Source organism: Salmo salar, chromosome 02 (assembly GCF_965601325.2).
Source record: "Salmo salar chromosome 02, fSalSal1, whole genome shotgun sequence".
NCBI classification, from domain to species: domain Eukaryota; kingdom Metazoa; phylum Chordata; class Actinopteri; order Salmoniformes; family Salmonidae; genus Salmo; species Salmo salar.
In genome coordinates this window covers 54010192-54030553 of record NC_138292.1, presented here as the reverse complement: position 1 = coordinate 54030553, position 20362 = coordinate 54010192, and the positions used below count along the sequence as shown (strand labels likewise).

The following is a 20362-nucleotide window of genomic DNA, read 5'->3' as shown; positions in this document are numbered from 1 at the left end:
AGATTTGAATATTATTCCAATGTTGGTATTTTTAGATAAAAAAAAATGTACATGTGAATTTCTGACTCAGTTGATAGCCCCATTTTCGATTTCAGTAGTACTCCTATTCAGTGGTGGGAAAAGTACCCAATTGTCATACTTGAATAAAAGGGACGATTCCTTAATAGAAAATGACTCAAGTGAAAGTCACCCAGTAAAATACTACTTGAGTAAAGTCTAAAAGTATTTGGTTTTCCATATAATTAAGTATCAAAAGTAAACTGAAATTTGAGATTTTTGGTTCCAACTGCCGTGTCTTTGTGAGACACAGAGTAGGTGAACGGATGATCTCCGCATGTGTGGTTCCCACCGTGAAGCATTGAGGAGGTGTGATGGTGTGGCGGTGCTTTACTGGTGACACTGGGATTTATTTAGAATTCAAGGCACACTTAACCAGCATGGCTACCACAGCATTCTGCAGCGATACGCCATCCCATCTGGTTTGCGCTTAGTGGGACTATCATTTGTTTTTCAACAGGACAATGACCCAACACCTCCAGGCTGTGCAAGGGCTATTTGACCAAGAAGGAGAGTGATGGAGTGCTGCATCAGATGACCTGGCCTCCACAATCACCTGACCTCAACCCACATGAGATGGTTTGGGATGAGTTGGACCGTAGAGTGAAGGTAAAGCAGCCAACAAGGGCTCAACATATGTGGGAACTCCTTCAAGACTGTTGGAAAAGCATTCTAGGTGAAGCTGGTTGAGAGAATGCCAGGAGTGTGCAAAGCTGTCATCAAGGCAAAGGGTGGCTACTATGAAAAATCTAAAATATATGTAACGTGTATGCTGGGAGTCGGGAAGCAAGTACAGGGAGTGTATTTAATAAATAAATGAACATAGAACAAAACAAGAAACACGAGTAGCGTACAGACATGAAACAACGGAACAGAAACAATAACGCATAGGGAAAGAACCAAAGGGAGTGACATATAGGAACGGTAATCAGGCAGGTGTTTGAGTCTGAGGCGCTGATGCGTGTAACGATGGTGACAGGTGTGCGTAATAATGAGCAGCCTGACGACCTCGAGTACCGGAGAGGGAGTATACGTGACAATATAAAATATATTTTGATTTGTTTAACACTTTTTTGGTTACTACATGATTCCATATGTTTTATTTCATAGTGATGTCTTCACTATTATTCTACAATGTAGAAAATAGTAAAAATAAAAACCCTTGAATGAGTAGGTGTGTCCAAGTGTTTTGACTGGTACTGTATATGCCGTGTAAACTACAACCAGTTAGCACGTTTCCTAGTTCCGACTAGCATGTGAATGCGACAATATTCATGAGCGCTCCAATGTATACATTTTTTGAAAGTTTTTAAAATGAGTAAAAACAAACATTTCATAAATGCATTCCTATATTGTTGTGTAACTATTGAACTATTGGTGATGAGATAATATTGTGTAATTGTTATATACCGAGTGATGCAATGCTAGCTAAGCTAGCACCAAAACTAGCACAATATCAGGCTCTTCCCCTTTTCCTTTTCTACTGCAGTTTCAGATGAGCAGCATTCAGTGAGTCCGTGCTCACCCTAGTGAACAAGTAGCCAGTGCCCTTAATGGGGGTGCCAATGCCAAAGAGGAGAAAAGTACAGGGATCAAAGATGGCCAGTAGAGAGCGAGCAAGAGCACCGCTCATGTTGAGGCAGGGAGAGGACAAACAGGTCATCAGGTGAGAATTTCAGCTGTGTAACCAAGTAAGAACATTCTAGCCTCGACTCCTTGTAAGTTAATTTGGTATAAGTAGTGCTTGACTTGGGCAGGATCTCACCGGAGCTGAGTACCGGCACCTCACCTTTTCTACTGCTTGAGCTCCTGTTCCTCCTGTACCTATTTCAGTCCAAGTTAAGCAATGGGTATAAAAAATGATTCAAGTTATTCAAGTACTAGCCAAAAGTGGTGAAGGGTACAGAAATAAAATAGATTTAACATTGAAATGTAGTTAAAGAAGTGGTGTGGTGGTGACTTTCTGAACTGTTAAGAGTAAGAAGACAGTTAAAAGTAATATAGAATAATATTGGTGTTTCAGTTGTGATTGGGGTATATTGAACAAATTATCAGGGCATTTTTTAAATGTATTTTCCCTTAAAGCTTCACCAGAAGTAATCATTTCACAGTTATTTTTTAAAACAATCCTTCAGGGGGGTATGACCCCTGACCCCCTCCAATATCAAACAAAAAGTTACACCCTTGCCTCCAGGACAAGTATTTGGAAACACCCCACCATCCATCAGACCTACAATAGTAATGGTACAATAGCACAGATTTAGGGGCTTAAAAATAATATATTGATCCATTAATCGTCTTGATCCTTCTGCTGACATCTAGGTAGTGTTCATTAGAGCATCCAATAAAAAACAAAAATGAGCTCTAGCCATTTCTAAAGTAGTCTAAGCATTAGCATAGAGAAATGTTAGTAAAAATAATAAGACACTTTCTATCCAGGGCATGTCTTTTAAATTAGTTAAACCTAACCTTGGTTCAGGTATGTTTGGTGACAGAGGAAATACATACCATCATTAGCTCTCAGAAACAATATATTAGCATATAAAATAATTAATAGTAAGTGCTATTCTTAGTGCTAAAATGTTCACGCTCATATCAGTGCCTTTTTATTCTTACATTTATTGGCCAAAGGTCTTTGTTTGATTTACAGAGAAATGCTCCTAATATGAGTGCAGCATACACTGTAGGCAGAAAATCTAATCAAATAACATTTTATTGGTCACATACACATGGTTAGCAGATGTTAATGCGAGTGTAGCGAAATGCTTGTGCTTCTAGTTTCGACCGTGCAGTAATAATCTAACAATTTCACAACAACTACCTTATACACACAAGTGTAAAGGAATGAATAAGAATATGTACATATAAATATATGGATGAGTGATGGCCGTGCGGCATAGGCAAGATGCAGTAGATGGTATAGAGTACAGTATATACATATGAGATGAGTAATGTAGGGTATGTAAACGTTACATAAAGTGGCATTGTTTAAAGTGACCAGTGATACATTTATTGCATCCAATTTTTAATAATTAAAGTGGCTAGAGATTGAGTCAGTATGTTGACGGTTATTTATTTCTAAAGCAGAAGAAAAGGCGGATGAGAAAGAACTCGCATAGTAGCTGTCTAAAAACGAGAAAGCATTGATTTTGAAATATTACTTGTTCAATTCCATCCTATCGTCATTTAATCAGTCTCAAAGGTATCAGAGGCTATGAAGTCTAATGTATTGCATATTCAAACAACAGCACTTTACGTTTCAGCTTCATTTCGCCTATCAATGCCAAAGTTTTCCATACTGGTGTCTTCTGTGGGTCCTTTCATCCTTCTGAACCTACAAGGAAAAGAAATGGAGATGTTGAAACAGTGGTTAGCCTAGAATCATTTCTTTCATAGTCATTTTGGGGATAAGGGAGTCATAATTGCAAATATGGCTAGTGGCAAGGGCTAGATTCATTACCATTAGTAATTTCCTGCTAATCTTAACTTCATGTTAATAACAAACACAATAAGCAAACATGAATAAGCTACTCACTTGATAACAGTGAAGGTCCCCATCGCCACCAATCCCAGCAGGCTCAGGCTGAACAGGACCCCCAGGACGATGACTATGACCTGGTCAGAGGCGGGGTCGGCTGACTCCTCCTCCTCCAACACGTGCTCCAGCCCCGCCCCAAACACCTTCTCTAGCTCCGCCTCCACCGTGCTCGCCTCGCTCTGCAGCTTGCTGTGGGTGACGACAGAGAAAGGACATTAGGGGGCTTATTCTCAAGAATGCAACGTCACATTACAAAAGGTTCAGAGAGATTTGTATTGTGTAGAACAGACATGGATGTGTCGAATAGAACATTGTGTAAGCAATGTTGCATTCAGTCATTGTATGTCACCTACTAAAGAATGCTTCAGAAAAATTCCCTTAATGAAACCAACCTCAGACCCACCACCCTCAAAGTTAAAGTTTAATCAACAATGGCTTTCATTTCCTCATTATAGGATGGGCTACTTTGTTATGGATGAAGTGATTTTCGACAACACATCGGTCTTACTTTTTGACGACTTCGGCAGGGATGACTTCCCCGTGGTCCACGGCAATGAAGCTGACGTACGTCTTGGCGGCGCTCTCAGATTCCCGGGACCGTACAGCTCCTCTGCTGGTGCTGGAAATCCCTATCACCTTCACGGTCCAGCCCAGAACTCGCCCTAAAGACCTAAGAGACACAGAGAATGAGAGACATATGAGAATAGACGGAGGAAGAGAGAGAAAGTGAGTATTGAAAGTGGGCAGAAGAACCCTGTCTAACAGCCCCGCCAAGGAAAGGACACACTTTTGTGAGGTCCATATTGTGTGTTACAAAAACCTTGATATCAGTTCTAATATCTTACTCTTCCATCACAGGGACCTTCTTCTCCACAACATTGGTGGCCTGGTTGAGGGAGATGACTACGACATCATTACTGGCACTTCCCTGCACGTCCACCTGGGGGCAGGTTAGAGCAGCATACTGTAACTACTGTTGCAAGTGAGTCGAGTCATGTGTGTTACCATACGTACAGTACACAGTTGTCACCACTCACCTCCACCGTGGTTGTAGCATGGAGTCCTTTAGGATCTGTGACCTTCACCAGGAGGGTGGTTGTCTTTCCTTCTAATCCCACCGCTGACACCACATACACCTGGCCCGTGGAACGGCCCACGTCGAAAGACGAGCTGGACTCCATCAGACTGTAGTCCAGACGCCCGCTGTCACCACTGTCTGGGTCTGTGGCCTGGGGAGAGGGGAGAGGGGAGAAGAGTGGGGGGGATCAGGATGGAGGAGCTGGATGAGAGAATTTATGTCGACTTTGACATGGCACCAGGGATGTAGTGGTTATCCCTCTGTTCACTTTTGCATCCCTTACCTGAACTTGGACCACAGGGTATTTGTATGGGGCAATGCTGAAGATCTTGGCTTCATAAGTCTCTTCCTTGAACTCTGGGGCTTCGTTCACATCTTCCACCTGCACCCTGACCTGAGAGGAAGAGTGAGGGAAGAGAGTGAGGGACGAAAGACTACTTGTGATTCTAAATCTGTTCCCCCATATGAGGAGATCTTTTCATCTAGGCAACACCTCTAGAACTTCCTCTAAATCTGGTCGCCAGGTACCAGGATGGGTCATACCATTGCAACGGCAGAAGTAGGGGGAGTTCTGGAGTCCACTGCCTCCACCTCCAGGATGTACCACTCCTGAGTCTCTTTGTCCAGCGGCTCTCTGGTGATGAGGGCTCCCAGGGCATTGACGGAGAACAGGTCCGTGTGAGTAGTCAGGACGTAAGTGACCACAAACATGGGGCTCCCTGAGGTTGCCTTCACTGTCCCCACAGGTCTCCCTTTTGGTTCGTTCTCCAGAATGCTGAAGTTGTAGGAGGAGCTCTCAAAGGCCACGTTCACTCCAAGGCTGACAGTCATCAGGTGAACCTGGACATTGGCTATGAGGGGGAAAGAGAGAACACACACAGATTTAGCATCTATCATTATTCAGACTAACATACGATATCATACACACAAGCCCACTTGTGATGCTCGATCCCTGACCTGTGGAGTTCAGAGGAGGCAGCCCGCTGTCCTTTGCCATCGCAGTGAGTTCAAGCGGTGTGTCCTCTGTGACATCAGAAAGGTCAGAGGCCACGGTCACCTCTCCTGTGCTACCATTCAGGGCCAAGCGAGGGGAGGCACCTGAGGAGAAACTAGACAGCCAGAGGAGAAGCATTTGACGCATAACTCTGTGTAAAAACAGACAATTTCTTCAATATCGTTAAGGATCCATTTAGGCCAATTTTTTCCTTAATGTGGACTTGAAACTCATCTCTACAGTATCGGCTCTACGACTGGGAGTAGAAAGTACAACAGAGGTGTGTGTGAGTTGGACAGCAGTGCACGGCTAACCTGTAGGTGACGAGAGCGTTCAGGCCCATGTCCGTGTCTGTGGCAGAGAGGCTCAACAGCACGTCCCCCACCTTGGCGTCCTTCACCAGAATGCTCTTCGTGTACGTATTAGCACTGAACACCGGCGTGTTGTCATTAACATCTGTCACGCTCACTCTGATGCTGGTTATGTTCTGGTGAAGCGGGGTTGGAATCGTTGAAACCAACTTTGTGTAAGAAGGTAGGCTGCGCAGAACTTTGATATTGTCTGTTATGGTATTGTGGTGTACGGTGTTATGATATGGTACTGCTATGGTAATGTGGTACTGATTTCAGGGTGAAGGGTCCCTATAAATTAGGCCACTGTGTTTTGTATATAGTACCTGTCTCTGTGGTGTCCCCTTGTCAGCGGCCACAATAACCAGCTCATAGATGTCATTGGTCTCCCGATCCAGAGGACCCACAACCAGTAGCATCCCATCCTTCAACACAAGACACACTTGTGTAAATACACAGTGTTACCCTAACAACATTGCTCATGATTAAGCTTGTATGCTGAGATGAAATGAAACATGGTTTGCCAATGATGTCATCAAAAGCATCTGCTTTTTTTTGTGTGTTTGGTCATTTCTTAATCAAAATGATTGACCCCTCAGTAAACAAACCTGGTACCCTAGATCCAAATTCTCATCTAACAAAATGTATTATGTAAAGAAGGTTTACCAGAAGCTTCATTATTTGGTTGGACTCACCTCCCTGAAGCGAAATAGCGTGGCAGATGAGGAGATGGAGAAGGTGACTTCTCCGTTGGAGCCGAGATCTGAGTCTGTGGCCAGGATATGGTACACCTCTCCTGGGGACGTGTCAGAGTACTCCCCCTCAGGGAAAGGGATGGGGTCTGGAAGAGTGGGGAACTGGGGTGTGTTGTCATTGTAGTCCAGAACGGTGATGTTGAGCTGGGCTGTGGCGTTCAGCCCACCTTTGTCCACCGCCACCACCTGAACACAGTGAGAGGGGTAAGATCCTAACAGGTAACGCAGTTGACAAAACGTAACATTGTTGACTCCAACGCATAACGTTGCTGACCTTCATGGTCTCACTGAGCATCTTAAGTCAAATTACCAGCCTGCATTTGCTTATCCACATCGTACATTTTTATCACCTATATGACTTAACAACATGAGCAAAGACAAGGTTTACTTTGGCGTTAAGGTAAGGGTGATAGGAAAAGAGAGATTCTCCTCCAGCTGCGTCCTTTGTCCATCGTTAAGATATGAAAATGTTTCCCTCCTCTACATGGATTACATTTATGGAAGTACACCCAACAGTTATTGGGGCCTATATTTGGCTGTAGATCTTATGAGAAATGCAGCTAAAGCACATGATTGCTTGACATGACGTGGTATACCTTTAAAACGTAGTTATCCTCTGTCTCTCTGTCCAAGGTGACGTCACTCTTCAGGGACACAACACCTTGTTTGTTTATGTTGAAGGTATCACTTGTAAATACGAAGTGACCATTCGAGAATCCACCCTAAAAGGATAACACAGAGATATGTTAATGGTGTGTGTCGGCGTATCATTCCTATGTTCGTCAGAAATGTATTAGTGGGATGGATGTATTGAAATATTTTCAGATTGTTGATATCGTCATGATAAACACCATTATGTATCACCATTATATATTGTCATCGATATATATATTGTCATTGATATATATAGTCATTGATATACCGTAATCGATATAGCAATATTATATATAGCCAATATTCTTCATGTCGTGCAGATATAGCCCTGATCTCAATGTAGATAGTAATGTCCAAGATATTGTTACCATCATAACAAAATATAATCGATCTCGTGATGATAATGACAGTCTCATTTCTCTGACCTCATCCTCGTCGGTGACCTCCAGGGTCACGACAGCCGCTCCGCTGGCCAGGTTCTCAGAGACGGCGACATCGTAGCGCTCCGCGCTGAACTGAGGCGGGTTGTTGTTCACATCTTTCACCCTCACCACCACTGATCCATTCCCAATGAGGGACGGGGTCCCCCCATCTGCAGCCTGTACCATTAGGTTGTACTCCTTCACTACTCCATAGTCCAAGGCCTGAGCCAGCCGCAGTACCCCAGTGGAAGAGTCGAACTGGAAGAACGCCACGGTCGAGGGAGGGTCTTGCTGAAATATACTATAGGTCACTACACCGTTTGTGCCTTCGTCAAGGTCCACCGCTTCTAGGGTGACCAGTGTCGTTCCCACAGACTCTGTTTCTAAGACCTCAACCTCATATTCTGTCTTGGAGAAACTTGGAATGTTGTCGTTGACGTCAGATACTTGAATGAGCAGGGTGGCGGTAGAGGAGAGAGCTGGACGACCTTGGTCCTGAGCCACCACCTCCAGGCTGAATTCGACTTTGGTCTCTCTGTCCAACGCCCCAGCCAGGGACACCATCCCCATTTTGGGGTCGATAGTGAACTTCCCCTCGCCTCCCCGGAGGGCATAGCGGAGCTCCCTGTTGAAGCCGTCGTCCGCGTCCGTGGCGGTCATGGCAGTGAGGTTGGCCCCTACCTCTGTATCCTCCGGGACAGGGTGTGTCACAGAGCTGGCGCCAAACACGGGGCCGTTGTCATTGATGTCAATCACTAGCACCATGATGATTGCCTCGTCGCTGCTTGTGCCATCCGAGATTGAGATCTGGACTGAGTAGTTCCTTTGGGTCTCATAGTCCAGTTTGACCTTAGAGGTAAAAACGCCTTTGGAGTCAATGGCAAACTTGTCGGCGTCTGTCAGGACCTGAAGCGTCACGGGAACTACTGCAGTTACTCCTAGGAAGGTCACCTGTATTTGGGGTGACAAAAATGTTATAGGATCGATCTGGTTGTTTTTTCAGATGAAGTAGAATTTAGTGGATCTGGGGAAGTTTACCTTGACAATCACAGCCCCTGGATCCGTCTCCTCCTCTATGCTCCCACTGTAGGTGCTCAAGATGAACTGGGGTTTGGAATCTCCAGGTGCCAGGATCTCCACCAGCACTGCGGAGGAACGAGATACTCCGCCCCCTACAGGACAGGAGGAGAACATCCACAGTCACTTTGGGCTGCAATTGTTTTGGGAACCCATAACCAAATCTCCAGCTGTTGACTGACTAGCCTCCGGTAGATATACCACTATTCCTCTCATATTCTTCTAGTCTACAGTGTATATATACTATGATTACCAGGCTAAAGTATGTTTTATTGAGTTGCTTGTGTTCTTTTACATATTTTCTCAACTTTGCGTTCAGATTAATTCCACACTACAATGCACTCAACAAAATTGTTTATATGACAGTACCTTGACGTTCTGTAGACAGAGACTGTACCTAGACTCACCATCTCTTGCTGCCACATAGAGAGGGAACTGAAGGACCTTGTTCTCCTCCAGAGGAATGTTCTGTTCCAGCTTTATCTCGCCTGTGTTTTCATCAATGGAGAAATATCCTTCCAGGTTCCCAAACTCTATTGAGTACTTGACCTGTCCATTAACACCAGCATCCAGGTCTACTGCTTCAACCTACCAATCACATAGCATAAAATGCATGTGGTGACAAAGCAGTACCGTTTTTTTTCCTGTTTACAGTCGTGTTACTGTGGATATGTATGGTGACATCAGCTGATGAAAAGGCTATCATGTGTTTCCCACATTGCAAATGCCTCTGACAAAAACACTTTAACAAACACAGTGACGAATTGAGGTTCAAGGTTAGAAACCATCTCACCTGGGTAACCAACATCCCCACCGTTTGGTTCTTGAAGACCTTGCCCTCGTACCTGGAGCTCTTAAATTGAGGACTGTTGTCATTCTCATCCAGGAGGGTGACGTTCACATCAGCCAACACAACGTGGTTAGGTGGGTCGTTTTCCAGTGCTTCAATCTTCATATTAGATGTAGGGAAGGTATGGGAAGGTGTTCAACAGCATACCAACTGACGTGTGCACTGCCCATTGTGACAGACTAATTGATAAGATACGGTTTATTAGATGGTACAGGGCACTGCCAAGTGCCATTAGACCTGGTTTGCACCTTTTTAGACATATTTACAGGTTCCTTTCTGATTTATAAGTTATTGTGATTATGTCTGCCGCTAAACGGATAAAAGTTGTAGGTCTGAGTACTGCTATGTTTCGGAGTGTCTGACCTGAAAGATGAAGTTTCCAACAGTCTCCCTGTCCAGATCAGCTGAACTCTTCACTATGACAGTTCCATCCAAGTGTATAGAAAAAGGCACAGTCTCCGGAAGGATCCACAACGTTCCCACAAATCCACCCTGAGGCAAAGACAAAATGGTTTCATGTCCAATTGGGGGGGGGAAACAAAGTTTTAGTGTGACAAATGATTTGGCTCATGTAGAAACAGACACAACTCAAGATACAAACATGTAAACTGTTGTGATATGTGCACTTACTGACATCGCATCCTAGCTTGAGGAGTAAAGTACATCTCTTTTCGTGTAAATCCATCACCCGTTTTTTTGTATGTGTAATGAACCTCTAGGCCACCGTACCTACCTTGTCCAGGTCAGTGACTGTGACTCTGAAAACAGCCGTGTCTATTTGAGAGTTCTCCAGTAGTGTGACAGAGTAGCTTGCTTTATCAAACTCGGGAGCGTTGTCATTGACGTCCTCGATTGTAACAGACACTAAAGTGCCAGCGGTCTTTAGGCTGTCATCCTTCTGAGATGCCTGGAAGGAAGTGATAGATGTTGATATTTCACATCCATAACTTGGAATGTATACAACGGTCACCAGCCCTCCTAATGCCCATACCATGTTAACTGTCTTAAAGCACTTGTGATTGTGAGTGAGTAAATCTACAGTGAGAATGAACTGAGAGAAGTGCGATTTTACTTATTTTGAATAGTCGTAAAACGTTACAATGCTATAGCTACAATTCCCAATACCTTGATATTGACAGTGACTGTAGGTATCTCCTCTCTGTCCAACCCAGTCACCACAGAGATGACTCCACTGTTTGCGTCGATGTTGAAGTTACTCAGATACTTGCTTGGCGATACTGAGGTAAAGTCACAAACAACATTTCACTTCAGCATTTCACCACAAAGTAAACAGAACCAAACAAATTGCCTCATACATGTCAATGATATCGTCATGTTTTTCATGCAAATGTTATATTCTGATGGTTTCCATATGCAAAGAAACACTACATGACCAAAAGTATATGGACACCTGCTTGTCGAACATCTCATTCCAAAATCAAGGGCATTAATATGGAGGTGGTCCCCCCTTTTTTTCCCCACTAGCTGTTGGAACATTGCTGCGGGGACTTGCTTCCATTCAGCCGCAAGAGCATTAGTGAGGTTGGCGTTCCAATTCATCCCAAAGGTGTTCGATTGGGTTGAGGTCAGGCTCTGTGCAGCCCAGTCAAGTTCTTCCACACCGGCCTCGACAAACCATTTCTGTATGGACCTGACTTTATGCACAGGGGCATTGTCAGGCTGAAACAGGAAAGGGCCTTCCCCAAATTGTTGCCACAAAGTTGGAAGCACAGAATCGTCAAGAATGTCATTGTCTACTGTAGTATTAAGATTTCCCTTCACTGAAACTAAGGGGCCTAGCCCGAACCATGAAAAACAGCCCCAGACCATTATTCCTCCTCCCCCAAACTTTACAGTTGGCACTATGCATTGGGGCAGGTAGCGTTCTGGCATCCGCCAAACCCAGATTTGTCCATCGGACTGCCAGATGGTAAAGCATGATTCATCACTCCAGCTGATGCTTGGCATTGCGCATGGTGATCTTAGGCTTGTGTGCGGCTGCTCGGCCATGGAAACCCATTTCATGAAGCTCCCGACGAACAGTTCTTGTACTGACGTTGCTTCCAGAGGCAGTTTGGAACTTGGTAGTGAGTGTTGCAACCGAGGACAGACAATTTTCACGAGCTACGTGCTTCAGCACTCTGCGGTCCCATTCTGTGAGCTGAGCGTTTGTTGCTCCTAGATGTTTCCACTTCACAATATCAGCACTTACAGTTGACCGGGGCAGCTCTAGCAGGGCAGAAATTTTACAAACTGACTTGTTGGAAAGGTAGCATCCTATGATGGTGCCACGTTGAAAGTCACTGAGCTCTGCTGTAAAGCCATTCTACTGCCAATGTTTGTCTATGGAGATTGCATGGCTGTGTGCTTGAGTTTATACACCTGACAGCGACGGGTGTGGCTGAAGTAGCCAAATCCACCAATTTGAGGGGGAGTCCACATACTTTTGTATATATAGTGTACTTGTTTCATATCATTTAGTTTTGCTAAGGCTGATGGGAGTTCTAGTCCAAGGCTGTGACAAAAGCCTCAGGTAGATTACCTGAACTGATGCTGTAGACTATAGCCACATTAATGCCAGTGTCTCCATCTTGTGCTTTTATGGCCTCTGGTTGGATGGTGAGGAAAGGCCCCGTCTAAAGAGGAGATTATGTATTAAATAGACATCACAACCGTGGCAACACAGTAGCTTTAAGGAGACATATATGACATTTTGTAGTCTGATGGGTATAATGACACTCACTTGGCCTTCCTGTATGATAGCCTGGTAAAGGCTGTGATTGAAATAGGGATTCAGATTATCAAAGTCCGTAATCTCAAGGAGAACGGTTGCCGTGTCGAAGAGATCGCCGTTATCCTAAAAGGAAGGATCCCAGAAGCATTATTAATAGATAAACATGGATATCCATTTATGAACCAATGGGGTAGGATGTGATATGGTGAGATCACCTACCCGCGCCTCAACTGTGAAATTGTAGTTTTGTGCGATGTTGTAGTTCAGAGGTCTCTTCAGCAGAACAGCCCCATCGTTGCGGACCTCAAAGTCAGCGGGTGCTGGGTCCTTAAATAAGGTGAAAGACTATGATATTATCCCCTCAGCCAAGTCATTGTGGAACAGTATCAGATAAATCTATTCAGTCATTATTTCCATTAATCCAATACCTGCTATGGATTATAGACCTACATTGTGGCTATATATATTTTTGTAAGACAGTTGTATGGACAGTTTAGACTAGATGTTGACTTTGGTGAATGTGACATATTGATCATGCTGTGGTGAGTAACTTATGTGAACAAAAGGATTCGAACCCGGGTCTCCTGTCCATCCCTCTAAGCCAAGGGAGCTAATGCAGCTCAAGTGTTGTCACAGAACCACTGCTGTTTCAATTATAAAAAGTATAGACCAGGACCTGTATGTATCAAGTGTCTCAGAGTAGGACTGCTGATCTAGGATCAGGTCACCCTTCTTATTCATTATTATTTAAAAGACTAAACTGATCCTATATCAGCACTCCTGCTCTGAGGCTCTTGGTGAATACAGGCCCATGTGTGACTCACCAATATCCGGTATGTAATTCTGTTGTTGTTTATGCTGATATCGGCATCCACAGCTTTCACTCTGATCACCTCAGTATTCACTGCATGAATCTGGAGGGACAAAACACATGGTGGCTTATGCTCTCCATTGTATTGCAAGGTGTAGGACAGGAGTATTATGTTTTTGCCAACTCATCTTCTGTAGACTGATGTAGCCGTACCTCAGATATCCTTTTCGTGTAAACCTTTTGCTCAAATATTGGAGCTTTGTCATTTAGGTCGGTGAGGATAAGTCTTCGTTTATTTTCTATCTGAAGGGATAATAACAGTTGTTATGTCAACAGAATGCACTTCTCATTCATTATAATATATTGTTACAATCCATCATAAACAGCATACATATTAACCATTGTAGTTTATAATCTTTCAATTTTACTTACGTCGCTATTCACACACATAACAGAATACCAAAGTTGCCCGCCAGTCTACAAGAGAAGGGAAATTGTAAAGTTCAAAACCCTTTGCAGCATGATCATCAGGAATTAGCTTTTGCCGGTTTTGGCAATAAAAAAGGTAACACCTAAAGTGAACCATACTAGACCATGGATGACGTTGTATAGCTCTGATCCAGGGCGTTACTGCGCGTTCCTCTACTGTAGGAGTTTAGTAGAGGAACGCGCACCAACACCCTGGACCAGAGCTAGATGTTGTAGAGCAACTATAACCATCTCACCTGTGGTAACAGATCTGCATCCAGCGCCATCTTGGTATGGACTGTTGCATTTGTACTCCCAGGGGTGTAAACTAACTCGAGAAAATTGATGTGGTCTGGAAAGGCATACGCCACAAGCCTCACGGTATTACCCACGGGGATCTCGTCGAGGACTTCCACTTCCCCTGTTGTAGCATCAGTGGGAGGCAAATATTCATTTTGGTGACGTATAGTACCAGAAATTGTTATTAAATGTTGTTAAATGTTTCCCCCTATTACAGTCAATATGTTGTAACAAAGGTTGTTACAAAAAAAGACTGAACCCATTCTATAAATCTCATTTTCTCCCCTCATCCAGCCATCTTTCTCTTTTCCTGTGTAATCCTTTATTAACAGAAATACCAGCATTGGTAACTCATGAACAAATATAATACTTGAATGGATATGGCATTAGTTTACCCTCATATTCCTCATCCACAGGTCCCAGTGTCAGGTCTGACCCTTCAGCACAGTTCACTGATGAAGTACCTAGAAATAAACATGAGGGGAAACATGGTATTGTTCATGTGTATCTTTAGCATCATGAAATAGCAAATGACAATCTCTAATCAGAATTCTGGTGAATTCTATTTGAGTTGTGTCAATATCTCCTTTATTGCCTGTTTTGTATGTTATTTTGCCATTAATACGTGTCACATATCAGTTTGAAAACAATGTCAAAAATGTTACTAAAGCTGCTTTTTTGAGTAAGGGAGCTCCTTAATGCAGGTGTTTCAGCCTAGCTCAGTGCTTTCTGTGGTGGTGGGGCAGCCAGTGGAAAATACGAAGCGTAGGGGTTGGTAATGTTCTCTAGTTGCGCCGTGATTGGCTCAGTGTTCTGTCACTCAAGGGGACACTATATCCCTGCAAAATCTACGGGGAGAGCTCGAAAATTCAAGCCCCTTGGGTGCTGCCATAGCGTTACATTAGAAGTGCCCATCCAAGAAGGCTCAAGGTCATTAGCCACAGATAAAATCACGTTATATCTACCGTAGATTTGATTGGACTGATCATGTCAACATCATACTTTCAAAATCTTAGCTAGAAAACTACTGTAGATAAGCAGTCATCATCATGAATCACGTTGACAATCTGCTGGCAAATCCTTTTCAATCCTTGTCATATGAAGAGAAATTATAGATAAAACGTATCAGTGCTCATCGGCCATTGGACATAAACATTACACAACAAGTTGGAAATCGCAAATTCAACAATGAGTTGGATTGGAAGGAATCAGTGGCTATCTGCAAGCGTTGTAAAACAATCACTAGCCAGCTATTCAGTGGAGTCGGCGTGTGGTCCAAGTCTGGGTTTAAGGGTCTCTTTTCCAAGCTTAAAATGATAAACATTCAACACCATGGGCCAGAAAAGGTTGAAAACATTGTCTAAGTTGTCAATCCAGCATGACTCCTGCCGCGTTCAAAACAACTGGAAACTCGGAACTGGGAAATCTCAGACTTCAGTGACTTCAAGAAAACTGGGACCTCGGAAAATACGAGCTCCGACTGGGAAAATACGTTTTTAACGGTCATTCAATTCGGAATTCCATGTCGGGAACTAGTGGACCTGAAGATCACTGATGTCATGATTCAACATTGTGTTTTTTTCAGAGTTCCCAGTTGTCTTGAAAGCACCATAAATCCAGAGAATGCCAGACTTTGATGACAAAGTTTGATGACAAACTGCTGTTCAAGTTGCTGTTCAAGTGAGTACAGCACAACAAGGTGAGTCCAAAAATGTATTGTATGCTACTTCATAAATGATGTAATATGCCAGGGAGATATGTATACTGTAGCTAAGAAAGTAATACTAAGTGTATGTTGTGTAGTAAGCTGTTAGTAGCCCATGTGCCTCACCCTAATAATTTGGCCCTGTCCCCCTCATAACTTAGCCTACTTGTGGTGCACATGTAGCCTATAGCCTGTTTTAGAGAAATGTAATCATTGAATATTCTAAGAGCTTTCATTGTCTGCTTATATGCTTATTTGTTTAAGCAAGTCAGTCATATCAGCTATGTTTTTTTGAAAGGCAATAAATGAGTCTGAATTAACTGTTTTGTTGCCAGACAAGGCTCCGCTGATAGCCAGGTGTAGCAGTGGTAAGGTGTTGGGACTGCTGTTAGGACTCTGCTGCTGTTGGGACAGATTTATGTAGGCCCTAACAGTTTGTGGGCACCATTATAGTGCAATTAATGTATTGTTTAGAGTTGTTTTGTGTTGTGGCTTTGCTGGCATGCATCTAAAAATGTTTTGGGGAGTTTGCCCTACCAAGATTGACATGCTAAAATCGCCACTGTAGTTAGGTAACAAAAATATATGCGTCATGGTGGTCTTATGGCAACGCTCCCGGCTCCAGCCATATATATGCCTCTCCCTACCGGTTCATTCCCCGCGTTCACCCTTCCTACTGTTACTCCAACTTGCCTGTCTCCCCCTCTGTTTACAAATGTCTAAATGAAGTGTCAAAAATACATAATAATCTAATAAATAGTTTATATGTACAAAATAATATAACAACATACATTTATCAAAATACAAAGGCAAATCCATTACGACTAACATTTATAATTGATCTTAACCGTTTTCTATTAATCTATCTTATACAGTATGCCCCACACCATGTACCGCATTGATATCATACCAATCTTCAAAATGTAGCCACAAACAAACTGTACTCACCGATGGGGACACCCCTGACAACATGAACACAAAGAGAGCCTGAGAGGAGTAACATCCACATAAAATGTATAGCCCCCATATTGGATGGTGATTGTTCCTACTTTTCCACCCCCTGCTACAGTATCGTCCACAGCACCTGCTTGACTGACTGACTGATTTCCTGAATAAAGGGAATATTGAAATGGCTACACCTTATTTACCCTACAATATATTTCTCTCCAGGTTCATGACTTGCTATTAAGTGTTACTGCCTGACTACAGGGGTATAAACAGGTTCAAGGGGCACTGATAACACCATGGAATGTGTTGCGCATCCATTGTAACAGCCACATACAGATGTAGGATCTTAATTTGAGCCTGTTTGCTACAGCAGGAAAATAATCATTTTTAGGGGTTGATACGCTTTTCGTCAGGGCAAATCAATTTGGAAATCAATATCCAAATTACAAACTTTAGAAGCCTTTTTAAAACTCAAATACACTACAAGTTTGCATTCCCTAATGTGCAGGATAATTATCAGCAACAAAAAAGTGATCAAAAATCATAAAAATTGATCTGGAGAATAGAATAGTTGATCCAAAATGGACTCCTAAGCTTGACAGCTCCATGGTATCATTGTGTGCCAATGAAGACTTCCTGTAACTGGTACTCCGCCTGTCTAACCCAACTCCGCCTTATCACTAAGTGTACCAATATTGAGATAATGGTCAGACCCATACCTAGGATTTGAGCTGAGGTTGAACTGTATGTCTGTCTCGGAAAATACCTAGTGCATTTCAATTCAATGAAAAATTGTGTAGGCTGCAGGGAAATAATGCTTTAATACCCTCACCTCAGATTAAGTTGGCTATTACTGTACAAGTTTCTAGTCCCGTTTGTGGTGACATTAAACTACATATTCAATAAAAACTGAATGGAGATGAGGTTATTATGAAACAATGTGATTTGAGAAATCGAGACTGACTACCTTTTGACACGGTAAACAGAGTGTATACTGTAAACCGTCTATAAATAGACCATCGTTGACCGTAATCATTGAACTTTGACCTTGTATAAATCACAGCAGGTGTGACACACACGAAGATACACAGTAGTTATTGTCACGTGTGCTCCCTCTCCGGCCTCTAGGTCACCAGGTTGCTCGTTATGGCGCACACCTGTCACCAGTGTTACACGCATAATGACACTCACCTGGACTCCATCACCTCCTTGATTACCTGCCCTTTATATGTCACTCTCTTTGGTTTCTTCCCCAGTCGTCATTGTTCGTGTTTCTTGTTTTGTTTATTTATTCGTTAATTAAATGTATTCACTCCCTGAACTTACTTCCGCCTCTCAACGTACATCGTTACAGTTATAAACTACTGCTTGTGAAAAAGGGATTTCAATTGATATGAGAATAAATATGTGAATCTATTTAAATGATTGTAAACGGGTCCTTTTCTACAATATACATTGTAATGAGATGATTTTGAATTAAACATACATTTTGAATATGAGAAGCTTTAATAAATGCATTGGAATAGAAACCAAGTTAAAGAAGCTAATTCTCTCTTTCTCTTCATTACATATCTATCTATCTATAGCATCCCACACCTGGGAACTATAACACAGGCATAATCAATGAACTACAGTATGTTCTGACTGGTCAATAGTTCTCAGTGCTATCTTTAAGCGAATATAGAATAAAGAGTGGGAAATAGATGGGTTGATTTAATGTATGCTTTCTTTGATCGCTAATGCACAAATGGTGACTTATTCCCTTTTATCAACAGTTGGCTTATGATTTCTAACAAATTCACATTCTGAATGAATGCTTCATAATGAGTCGACGTTGACACTTTGTACCAGTTTTCCGCTTGTAAAACCACTTTACTCATCTCTTTCTGCTTCACAAACGTTTTAGCTATAAGGTGTGGTATCGGTTTGTGGTTGGCTTTGCTTTACCAGGTCGCAGTTGTAAATGAGAACTTGTTCTCAACTAGCCTACCTGGTTAAATAAAGGTGAAATAAAAAAATAAAATGGTCTTACTTTTTAATCAGATTTTCATCGGAACAATTTACTGTAGGGCTGTATTTAATCTGTGTCGCTGAAGAGTTACAGATCGCGAGATAGAAATGTAAAGGTAATTTCCCATTGAGACGACATATGCCTTCAAATTTCGATCATGCTGTAACGCTGAACTTCGCCGATACGAATCGAATAGATCCCTTTAGTCATTTGAATCTAAACAAGAAGCTGTTTAACCAATTAGAACAGAGCTGTTACAACACTGTGGGAATTTGATAAACTATTGGCATTGGTTTTACAGAAAATCAAATATGTACAGTTGCATTAGTGAAAGAGAATTATGATTATTAAAGGGCAATCTGCGTTTCAAATAATAACAAAGTGGGTACCCCACTACTGTTTGGTAAAAACCTGAGGGATAGGGCTGAAGAAATGTAACCACCCTGAAATTCATAGACAGTAGAAATTCATAGACAGTAGATAGATAACAAATATTCTATTTAATGTAAAATAGTTACAAAAAATACCTTGAGACATCACATTAAGCCCTGTACAGCATATGGAACAAATTAATTTATTGTACACATTTTTCTAATCCTTGGGCATCCTAAAGTTCTAGCTGGGGGAATCCCCCTTAGGATTTAGATAAATAATAAATAAATAAAAGGCCTTTGAAAAAATATTTATTGCAAGGATAACCCAAAGTGACAAAAAAGTTTGTGCAGACATTTCACTGAACTGTTAACATATCATTTAGAAGAGTATATCATTTGACTTGGATACACCTATCGAAAAGCTTCATCTAAAATGTAAGGTTGTTGTCACGTCCTGACCATAGTAAGTGGTTATTTTCTATGGTAGAGTAGGTCAGGGCATGACAGGGGGGTTTTCTAGTTTAGTTTTTCTATGTTGTTATGTTCTAGTTTTGTAGTTCTATGTTGGGTTGTTCTAGTTTTTTTATTTCTATGTTGGGCTTTGTTTGAGATGACCTCCAATTAGAGGCAGCTGGTCATCGTTGTCTCTAATTGGAGGTCATATTTAAGTTGGTGTTTGTCCCACCTGGGTTTGTGGGAGATTAATTTTGAGTAGTGTATGTTTTCACCTCTGCGTCACGGTTTGTTGTTTTTTGTCATTCAGTTTATTTATGTATTGCATAGTCTCACAGTATAAATAAAATGTGGAATGACACACACGCTGCACTTTGGTCCGCTCATTCCTACGACATCCGTGACAGAATCTCCCACCACCAAAGGACCAAGCAGTGTGATCAGCAGGACAAATGGACTTGGGAGGAGATATTGGACGGGAAAGGACCCTGGAGGCAGGCTGGGGAGTATCGCCGTCCTAAATCGAGACAGCATTTAGGAAATCGAGGCAGCAAGAGCGGAGCGGCGATACTACAAGGCACTATACCAGCCACGAGGCAAGTGCGAGAGGCAGCCCCCCAAAAAAATTTGCACACGGGGAGATTGGCAGAGTCAGGTTGGAGACCTGAGCCAACTCCCCGTGCTTACCGTGGGGAGCGAGTGAAGAAGCAAGCACTGTGTTATGCGGTGATGCGCACTGTGTCGCCAGTGCGCATTCACAGTCCGGTGCGATCTGTGCCTGCG

At 42.6% G+C, this 20362-nt stretch overlaps 1 protein-coding gene across 2 annotated transcripts; it reads right to left on the bottom strand.

The window, feature by feature from the left end:
• Window positions 1–2752: 2752 nt before the first annotated feature.
• Window positions 2753–18920, bottom strand: LOC106585813 (protocadherin Fat 4). 2 transcript variants are annotated; one of them, XM_014172466.3, is made up of 28 exons: window positions 18774–18920; window positions 14484–14552; window positions 14046–14209; window positions 13753–13797; window positions 13534–13623; window positions 13334–13423; window positions 12729–12836; window positions 12519–12632; window positions 12318–12411; window positions 10901–11013; window positions 10509–10682; window positions 10139–10267; window positions 9719–9874; window positions 9333–9513; window positions 8887–9020; window positions 7852–8799; window positions 7369–7494; window positions 6713–6958; window positions 6344–6442; window positions 5982–6154; window positions 5631–5782; window positions 5217–5524; window positions 4957–5067; window positions 4633–4824; window positions 4441–4535; window positions 4104–4265; window positions 3593–3784; window positions 2753–3391 (listed from the first exon to the last, which is right to left on the bottom strand). In XM_014172466.3, the coding sequence occupies exons 3-28, from the start codon at window positions 14073–14075 to the stop codon at window positions 3310–3312; spliced, it is 4344 nt and encodes a 1447-aa protein (XP_014027941.3). In that variant the 5' UTR covers window positions 14076–14209; window positions 14484–14552; window positions 18774–18920; the 3' UTR covers window positions 2753–3309. The 2 variants fall into 2 exon arrangements, with proteins under 2 accessions (XP_014027941.3, XP_045561833.2); XM_045705877.2 differs by lacking the exon at window positions 18774–18920 and adding an exon at window positions 16742–17007.
• Window positions 18921–20362: the final 1442 nt, after the last annotated feature.

Bases quoted from the DNA above. Each gene is read 5' to 3' on its own strand.
- LOC106585813 (XM_045705877.2), bottom strand. From the start codon at position 16,820: ATGGGGGCTATACATTTTATGTGGATGTTACTCCTCTCAGGCTCTCTT. The intron at 6,443-6,712 runs GTGAGTCCAACC...CTTGTGTTGAAG, and splicing joins CGCTATTTCGCTTCAGGGAG to GATGGGATGCTACTGGTTGT. The intron at 5,783-5,981 runs GTTAGCCGTGCA...CTGGCTGTCTAG, and splicing joins AACGCTCTCGTCACCTACAG to TTTCTCCTCAGGTGCCTCCC.